This window comes from Triticum dicoccoides, chromosome 7A (genome assembly GCF_002162155.2).
Source record: "Triticum dicoccoides isolate Atlit2015 ecotype Zavitan chromosome 7A, WEW_v2.0, whole genome shotgun sequence".
Taxonomy (NCBI): domain Eukaryota; kingdom Viridiplantae; phylum Streptophyta; class Magnoliopsida; order Poales; family Poaceae; genus Triticum; species Triticum dicoccoides.
The window spans coordinates 325895208-325905012 of NC_041392.1; the positions used below are offsets into that span (position 1 = coordinate 325895208).

Below are 9805 nucleotides of genomic sequence, written 5' to 3' on the forward strand. Positions count from 1 at the left end.
TCTTAAACAGAAATCGATCGAAGGCTAGATACATCGACTTTGACTTCCTTAAAACTCAGTCGACTGAGTTTTAACCGTCCCCTTTATACAATGGGAACAGTCGCCTAACAGGGACACGATGGCTTGTAAAGGCATCGTTCCAGGAACCATCGCCGTACGTGTGACGGTTAGGGAGCAGGGATTATCCCCTATAACCGCAAGGGTTATATTTCAACACCTTTTTCGCGTGCCCGTGTGTGCGGCAACTATCGATGGCAGCTACATGATCGTTGTGCCAATAGCGACAGGAACATTCTTTTCCTTTCTGAGCAACATTGCGGCAACAACAGTGTCAAAGCGAGAAAAACATTGCGGCAACAACAGTGTCAAAGCGAGAAAAACATATCAAGACGGTATGATTCGCCGGTCAGCTACAGGTGCAATGGTCTTTGTATTGATGTATAGTTTGATTGCGAACTGGTTACCTCTAAACTACTCCCTCTATATCAAAATGTAAGACGACATCTTACATTTTGTCAATATTTTGTTACGGAGGTAGTAGTTTGCAAGACCCAACGAATATTGAGGGCGGATTATAAAATATGCTAGGAAGGGGCAGCTTATTTTAGAAGCCGCCAAAAGAACTAGCCCCTAATCAGGCCTACCTGAAACCAAACACGGTAACGGTTTTGCATAGCACTGTACCAAAAAACAGTGAAACAAACACGTCTTTTAGTAAAAGAAAAGAAATTGTTAGCCAAGTTGGTCGCCAGAATAGTTCAGTTGAGGTTGCCAGTTCACCTCCCTACCTACTTTTTAGGTGAAAAATATCCTGAGAGCAAAGTGGTCGAGAATACCTCTAATAAGGGTAACGTTCATCATTTAGATTTTCCGTTTACTACTAATATATTTACTCACAACTACTCATAACAAATATGAATAATATAGCACAAAAGGACCTCTAACTATCAAGCCAACAGTGAGCTTGTATAAATACAATCACAAATACAGCACACGTGTATTTGCTCAACTGTTGTATAAAGGTAACTATAACCACCAAGGGATCGGAACTGCACTTGAGCACGTAAAATGAAGTTTGACGCCAACACAAAACATAAGAGCCGGATCAAGCACCTACACAACTTTCCCAGCAACCATAACTCGAACTGAAACTTCCTCCGCCAGTCTTCTGAGCATACTCTGCAATGGTTTTGCGTGCACAAGCATCCCATGTCCTTGCGATTTCTCGCAGCGACATGGGCTCAGCTAGACCCCGCAGTAATATGCTAAACTTTGACTTTGCTTTCATAGACAGGTCTTCCGAGTTTCTGGTGCGGGTCCATTGCAGCACAGTTAGTTCAATCTTCACTTAATAATAAGCTACACTAGGACATGGTGTTACACGGGGACTAATGGACAGAGTGACTACGGACCTTTGTTCATCCGGAAACTTGTCGAGGAGCACCGGGGAGCATTTAGGGTAGCTAGCAGGAACAAGCAACCTCAACGGCATAATTGGGCTCTAGCACATTCCAACAAGAAGAAATGAGCAGATGAAATAGATCCACAAAGCTTACCATCTGTGCAGATGCAAAAATGGACTTCAAGCTCGGACTAACAGCCACAGCAGTAAATGTGCATTTGATGACTGTCCCTTCAGCTCCTTCACATGTACCAGCGAATGACTCGGCATCGTCCTCGCATACATGGAGCTCCGTGTCTATGAGCTGTTGGTTTATCTCCTGGATCTCCTCCAAGAGAGCATGATTTACCTGCACAAACATGGACCAAATGCCAGTGAAAATGCAAGGTAGCCAACAATTACCAGTCAAAGAACTACATTCCCTTCCCTTCTATAGAAAAAGTAAATAAATAAATAACCACTGCTTCAAGTATAACTACTGGATAAAAATAACGTTCTCTTGTTTCTCAACAGATAATCTTAATAACATACCTCAATTTTTTGCCACTTGGCCTGTGAGGTTGCAGTTGATTGTAGATCAGGGGTATCTACACTAAATGTTTGCTTGAAGCTATCGTTGAAACTTCCAGCTGATGACACATTAAGAGGCATGGCACTTGTATCACGCTTCATTTTCTTCGATGCACCACTTCCATCATTTGTTATAAAATTCCTGGCTTGTAACCGGCACTTTGTCATAGCAACTAAATCTTCACCAACAGCAGCTCTCGAGCCATTACCAGGTGCTGACCCAGCAATCCTGTCAATCATGCTGACAACAGATCGAATGTCGCTAACTGCAGCATTAAGAGACTCGCGCTGTGTTGTTCGCAACTGCATGTAACACACCGTTGAACATAAAACAGGCAAAAGATAATAACTGGAAGACCATGTATCAACTAATTTAAAGGACTAAACTGAACAGTGTAAATGGCTTCTTATGTATTTACCACAAAAGCAGAACAGACTACCAGACAAAAATTCTGGATCCTTTACAGTAAAAATCAACAGAAGTAATGAAACCAGGTCAATTCTTTTTGTTTTCACATGAACTTTCAAATATTAGGATAGCAAGAATGGACATGGATAGGCAGCATCGCCATCATGTGAAAAACTAGTTGACCGAAGTGGAGTAACATATTTTCATGTTACACTTAACATGCTTTCAGATCTTCAGATGGTAAGAACAAAAATGATTATGTGAAATTCCTATCATTTGAGCAACTAGTTAATTTTAGTGGACCAGTAAAGGGAATGATATATCTAACTCCTATAATCGAATTGCCATTCTTGGCCCTCATTCTTTTTATGCCAGTACGCTTCAGAACAGTCTGGCTATCGTCAAGTTTTACAATACTCCCTCTTACTCCAAAAGGAGGACCTGCACGCTTTTCAAGATTTAACTTCGACCATCAATTAGAACAATATAATATATAAGTTATGTAACTTTACCATTAGAAAATTCTTTCCGATACGAATTTAATGGTATAACTTATGTGACATGTACCCACATTTCATTCATTAAGTTTATGGTAAAACTTGAATTTTGAAAAGTGTGTGTGCCTTCTTTCTGGAGTCGGGGAGGGGGGAGGGGGGTACATTCAGAACAACACCAATTAAAGCACAAAAGAATACACAGAAAGTAAATATAAAGTTCACAGGATACTTACTGCTTTAAGTAAGCGAACCAGAGGCCTTTCTACTGCACTTGATTTGGTTGGAGCTTGAGTTGGCATGTTAGCCTGACTTCCATCCACGCTTGTAAATTCTGCTAGCAAGGGCGATGCTGATATCCCTGGTGTGTTCACAGCAATCGATTGTGTTTGTGGCACTAGGGATGTTTGCTGATGTCCAGCCTGCCCAGTATTAGTAAGTGATGATATATTGGAGCGTGGTTTGTCTGAATCCACTGTTATAGGAGAAGGGGCGATAGACGGGGATGGTGATGGAACAAATGGTGAGTTAACTGAATGCAAGGGTGTCCCAGTCTTGACTTGAGATGGCAATGGATTGTGCTGATCAACCTGAGGAGAATGGTGAGAAATTTGTGGGGATGATGCTTGAAGGTTGTTTTGTGGTGACGAAATTGGGAAAGCACCACTCTGTTTCAACTGCTGATGATAATAGTTACTGCGTTGGCCCAAGTGCTGTTGATACATACCAGGTTTCATTGCAGTTCCTTGTCTAACCTTTACCTCGTTAACGTCATTTCCAGCATGAAGCTGTGGAATCTGCATCTGTACTGGCTGCTGTTTCTGCAAGTGTTGCTGTACTGGGAGCTGCTGTTGAAGCATTTGTTGCTTTTGCTGGTACTGTTGAAACATCTGACGCTTCATTTGCTGACTCTGCATCATTTGATGATCCTGCTGTTGCTGCTTCAGCTGCAGAAATGAACTTGCATTTGCTTGCATGGAGTTACCGTTAGGTTGCATCGTACTCATTGAGTTGTGAGATAACATGCTACTACTTGTCTGCAGTTGTGTATTCATTGTTCCCTGCATCGGCACAGTGCTTCCCTGTTGTAATGCACTACTCACTGAACCATGCTGCAAAGAATTGAAATTGCCTCCTTGAGCAGTCTCCAAATTAGAGTCAGCCTGATGCTGTATGTTTGCACCATTTTGCTGTGTGGGGGCACTGAAGTTCTTTGTTGGAGGCGCAGGTACATGCTGGATACCAGCTGCACTAGAGGACTGTAACCCAGTGCTCATGCTTGACAAACTTGCTTGAGGATTAGTATGACTATCATGCTGCTGCAAAGTTTGGGAAGGCTGTTGCTGCTGTGAAATGCTAGAATTAGGAGCTTGTCCTGCAGGTGGCTGGAAGTGTTGCTGTATTTGTGGCTGTACTGGCTTCCTTCTTTGTGAATTCAAGATACTGATAATCTGTTTCTCGTATTGAGGAACTTTGTCCCTCATAGCAGGTTGGATGGTACTCTTGCTAATTTGCAGCATTTGTAATATACGTTCCAACATTATTTTAAAGCTCTTCATTCTATCATACTGCTCAGATGGCTTTTGAGGTGGTATAATGCTGTCAACATGCTGTAGCTTCACAGATATCTTATTGAACAATTCACTGAGTTCTGCAAAGTATTGGTCCTTCAAGCTCTTAATCTGTTGACAAAGACCACATATACATAAGTTTGGCGCAGAAACTATATAGAGATGAAAACAGAACAGCTAATAGATCATGGTTTGTCTAAGTCAGCAAATATGGCTCTGGCAAGGTACTTCAAGTACTTTTAGAAGCATACAGATCTAAAATAACATAAGAAACTATGATGCCCATTAAATAAAATCGCTTTAAAAAAGATTGCTAACTGCCTTGAGGATTTACTACACCTACATACTCTATGGATGTATGCTCCATACCCCCCATTCATACAGAATTCCATGTACATATAATCTATACCTACTAATAAAGGGGCTATTGCTTCTTACCACCGTAAATTCGTCCGTCCTTGGTCAAACAGGTTTCGTCCGTCGTCCCCTTGGTAGACTGGGCGAGGCATCGTAATAGTTTCGTTAAAAGAAAAAAAAGAAACGTGATGTCAGCGGCCCAACTCAGCCGGCCCATTAACTGAGTACCCAAAAATTGTTTGCGAGTACGTAGAATCGAACTCGCGCCCTCCGCACCAACTAATTAGCTTGATGCCAGCTGAGCTAGAATGATTCTGTTGCTTCTTGCTTGGAAGGTTTCGTCCCATTCTAAAATAGTACCACCTCGACTCCTTGTGTGCAATCACACCAATTTATATACGTGCAGAACCTGCACATATTCAGAAGCTGGCTGCTGGATGATTCTACCTATAGATGATAAAAGAAAGCATGTAGCAGATTCTCAATGAGAGATACGATGCAAGACCCGGCTGATTAGATATACCGACGCAAGGGAGGTACATTTATACTTTATTATTATTTCTTACCATTAACCTGATCATACTTGAATTATTTGTTAGATAAAATGCTCAACACCTCAATCTTATCAGCAAGGCAACAAGAAAAATAAGGTGGTGCCCGGACCGGAACCACAAACACATCGACCGAAATCGGAGAGGGAGATGACATTGTGTAGACCTTGAGCTCCTGTAAATAAGGTATGCCAACATCATCGCCACCATGAGCAATTTCCCGAAACATTCATGATCAGATGCGAAGATACCACCTTATCAAACCCGATGAATATTTGCAGTGCTATTTCTCGATATCCCTTATGATGTATTGTGTACAACTATATACAAATAATATATGGAGTTGTAAAAACAGGTGCTTTTTTTCTTTCATGGTGTTGTAACGAAGGAGTCCATGAGGTATGAGCTAAGGACATGAAAAGTTTTTTTTTTCTCCCGTTGCAACGCACGGGTATGTTTCCTAGTATATATACATATATATAGGACCGCGCTAAGTCCCAAACGTTCAGATTTTGCCCATGGCAAATCGAAAGTTTTTTATGGCAACTTTAGTTGACGCAAGGATGGCAAGTTCAGTTGGTAAGCATGGCAATTCCACCCGCAGTTTTTTTTGCCAGGAAATTGCCAGGCGTGTGAACTAAACTTGTCATCCTCGCGTTAACTAAAGTTGCCATAAAAACCAGTTGATTTTCCATGGGCAAAATCCGAACCTTCGGGATTTATCTTTTCGAGGAGGATTTTCTATCATAGCTTACCCTAGAAAGAGCTATCGGTACAGTTGCCTCGCTTCGTGATTCGCACTAGCTGCCTGGTGTGGTACCGTCTGAAACCCATGTGATGGGCTAACTGAGCTGTGGTGGCAAGCCGGTTCTGGCCACTTTATGCATAATGGTCTGACAAAAAGCCTGCCCAGTGTGTGCTGACGAAGGATTCGCCGTCACAAGAATCTGTACATCACAGGTTCCACCGGTCGACCAGCATGTTGTGTAGGTTTCGATATGTACGGGCAGGCCGTTACGTCCCGTTTTCACAAGTGACGCGCGTCGGCGAGACAGACACAGCTTTGGTCCGCTAGCCGTGACAGGTCCATGTGTATGCCTGGGAGGAACCTATGACAGCCATGCGTTGAACCTACGCATCGTATACGTATCCTTCTGTATATCGCGCATATCCTTGTGATACGTAGCACGTCAGTCACGTGTCTGTGAACCGCATTTGTCTGTCCGTGTACGGCTCGTGTGATATAGTCTCATGGGTGTCGTGCAGTAGCTTCAGATTCATGAGAGCAGGGCAGTCTCTCTTTCAATGCATAGACAGAGTCTCGCGAACTGCCGTAGTAATGCATGCCGGTTTCGGCTCGTTGGCAAGCACTTAAGGACACATGCGTAAGGGCCTGGCGAGCGTCAAGGGTCTCGTCCGATGACGCAAATTCAAAGCCATCTGTATGCTTTGTTCATATATATGCTACCACGACCTCCCCCGTCGAGCGGTGCAGCCTTGATAGTAGCCAGGCATACAGACAGATGAGCCAGGATCTTATAAGAAAACTGCCAGAATGTTCAGACAGATGAGCCGGGATCTTATAAGATTGCCAGAATGTGGTGCACCTACACACTAGACTATTGCGTTGTATGAAATTCCGGTTCCAATTCCAGAAGAGGAATTGGCAGGTTGTTTCATCTTCTAACCTCTTTGTTCTAGGGGCCACTGTCTACGAATTTTAGGAAGTTCCATGAAAGGGAGTACCAAAAATGACGATATCAGTAATTAAGTATGATGTCTCACCATTTGATATATCTCCTCTTGCCAATCACCTGCACCTGCATGGCCTGTTTGAGCAGTAGAGTCCGCAGATGCTGCATAACAAGCAAGATTGTCAAAGAGTACCAGGATACAATGAACAAGCCAACAAATAACAAGCTAGAAGAACATTGTAGGATGGAATGCAGGGGAAATTGGAAGACTTGTGAACCAAAATGAAGAATCACAGAAGATCAATATGGTCCGCTTTGTCATCATGATCATTGCACAATACAGTATCATTTTCAGAAACAAATCCAACAAACAAGAAAAAACAATGTAGTGAACGAGAGTAACAGAAGATCAATAAGGTCAGTTTAGTCAACATGATGATTACAGAGTACTTGATCACTAAATATCATAGTACATAATTCCATCTTCGAGCTGTCATTCTATCCACCTTACTGCAGGTAAAAAAAGAGTGAAATGCAGTTTTGAAGCTTTAGGGATAACCTGACACCCCCTCGATAGTTCTAGGACCTGTGGTGCATTTTACTCGTCAAAAGCATATAAATACATCTGAATTATGAATCTGGTTGTCATCTCCAAAGAAGTTTCATTAATTTCAAGCTAGTTCATGTACCATAAACATTAATTTCATAATCTGTTTGTTGCAAGAGGATTGCTGCATGGAGGATTAGGGATAATCAGCCTAACCAACTACAACAGCAAATACACCTTACATAAAGGAACGGAGGGAGTACTATGTAAGGCGAAAATAATGAGAGGCCAGATCAATAAGTTAGTTTGAACTGTACAAGAAAGTAACACAACAGGAAGATAGACACAAGAACAAGGAGGGAAAAAAAGGGAGAACAATAAGAGCATACAATGGATCTACAAACAAAGCGCATGTGAAAACTTACTACTAGAGGAAACTTCTTGAAGGCCCCTATGTGCCTGAATAAATTGTTTTTGCTGATCCATGTTATTTTGTTGCAAGAGCATGCCTCCTGAAGTTTGAAGTCTTTGCTGCATGGAGGATTGCTGCATCCCTAATTGCTGTTGTAGTTGGTTAGGCTGAGACTGGAACTGCGACATAAGATGCTGTTGCGATTGTTGAAGTTGGTTGTGTTGAGACTGAGGTTGCATCAAACCCATTGGTGGCTGCTGAGCATGCTGTTGTTGCTGTGGTTGCTGAACTTTTGTTTGGAGCATATGCATCCGCTGCATGTTTGAAACATTAGGTACAGTCCCAAGAAGCTGCTGCGGCTGTTGATTTTGTTGCTGCTGCTGTAGACTCGACATGTTTGACTGAGAGCCCAATTGTTGCGGCTGATGCAAAGGCGTAGACGTCTGGTTCAACATCTGCTGTGTTTGCTGCACATTCAAGAGATTATTTGACTGAACTGGTAGCCTCTGTTGCTGCTGCATCTCCATAGCACCATTCTGTTGTCCAATTAGCTGATTTTGTTGTGCATTTGGTTGCTGTCCCATCAACTGTTGATGCTGCTGTTGTAAAGGAATATTGGGCTGCGGACTCTGCAAAGAAGGCTGTTGATGCATGGAGGGCTGTGCTTGTTGCTGCTGCCTCCCAACAGATTGCTGAGGTTGCTGGAGCAATGATTGCACAGATTGTTGTACGGAATTCAATTGATTCTGTTGAATACCACTCTGAGTAGCTGACTGCATGGCCATTGGCTGCGTCTGTGGAACGGTAGACTGCCCAGGGTGAAGGCCAGATGACATTTGCATCATGGATTGCTGTGAAGATTGCGTCTGTGTTGGCTGCAACAAAGACTGCTGCTGCTGAATATGCGGTTGCATAAGTGAATTCTGCTGCAATTTCTGCTTCATAAGCATTTGCTGCTGATGATAAATTAATTGTTGTGATTGTTGCTGTTGCTGCCTTCCTGCCATTTGCCTTTGTGCAGCATAAATATCTTGTGAAGTACCTTGCACCAAGCCATTATTCATTGTGTTCTGTGGCATGACAGACGCGTTCTGCATCGTTGATGTTTGGTTGACACCTGGCAAGTTCTGTCCGATATTAGCGAGGGAAGAAGCTTGTACAGATGTAGAGCTATTTGGCTGCCGGGCCTGTTGCTGAGACATCAAGGGAATTACTGATGTTTGTGCTTGATTGCTGCCTTGTGGTGGGAGTCCATGAGCTGTTTTAGAAAAGGTGTCATATAGTGTGTTAAGAAAGTATCTTGTGAATAAATACTTCTTGCGGAACTGTAACAGGCACACAAAGCGCTGAAAGCAGCATCTTACAGATCAAATTAGGAAGTTCTGCATTTTCAATGAGAAAAAAACATGTGCCAGAGCAATTAAAGCCTTAAAGGGCTGTCAACCTGATTTGTTTTAGTGAGCATGCAAACAAGTGTTTGCGTATCTTTTCGTTAAGACGGGAGTCAACGTAAGTACAGCTCAGAGCTGATCAACTGATTTAACAGCTAATGGCTAGTTCCTTTGCGACAAACTGAGAAGCAGATCACAGCTGAGTAGTAGCAAGGAGAGCATAAACACAATTCTACAAAGAGCAGAAGATGGTCCACATGTTACTGTAACTGAATGGTCGCAGCATTGCAACCTAACTCCAACATGAAGCTAAGTTACATTTAACCTATCATATGGTATAATCAATCCATGAGTGTGTCGTTCACTGGCGGAGCTATGTGTATTACTGCAGGCGCCATGCCCCCCCC

General features: G+C 42.7%; 1 protein-coding gene across 1 annotated transcript in view; it reads right to left on the reverse strand.

Moving 5' to 3' along the window:
• Nucleotides 1–823: 823 nt before the first annotated feature.
• LOC119333393 (mediator of RNA polymerase II transcription subunit 15a-like) overlaps nucleotides 824–9805 on the reverse strand; it is a 17856-nt gene continuing 8874 nt past the window's right edge. The window contains exons 4-10 of the mRNA XM_037606302.1: nucleotides 8021–9265; nucleotides 7140–7210; nucleotides 3112–4557; nucleotides 1934–2275; nucleotides 1557–1751; nucleotides 1413–1501; nucleotides 824–1307 (exon numbers count right to left, since the gene is read on the reverse strand). Coding sequence (XP_037462199.1) covers nucleotides 1106–1307; nucleotides 1413–1501; nucleotides 1557–1751; nucleotides 1934–2275; nucleotides 3112–4557; nucleotides 7140–7210; nucleotides 8021–9265 — 3590 coding nt within the window. The 3' untranslated portion in view covers nucleotides 824–1105. The remainder of the gene's footprint in view (nucleotides 1308–1412; nucleotides 1502–1556; nucleotides 1752–1933; nucleotides 2276–3111; nucleotides 4558–7139; nucleotides 7211–8020; nucleotides 9266–9805) is intronic.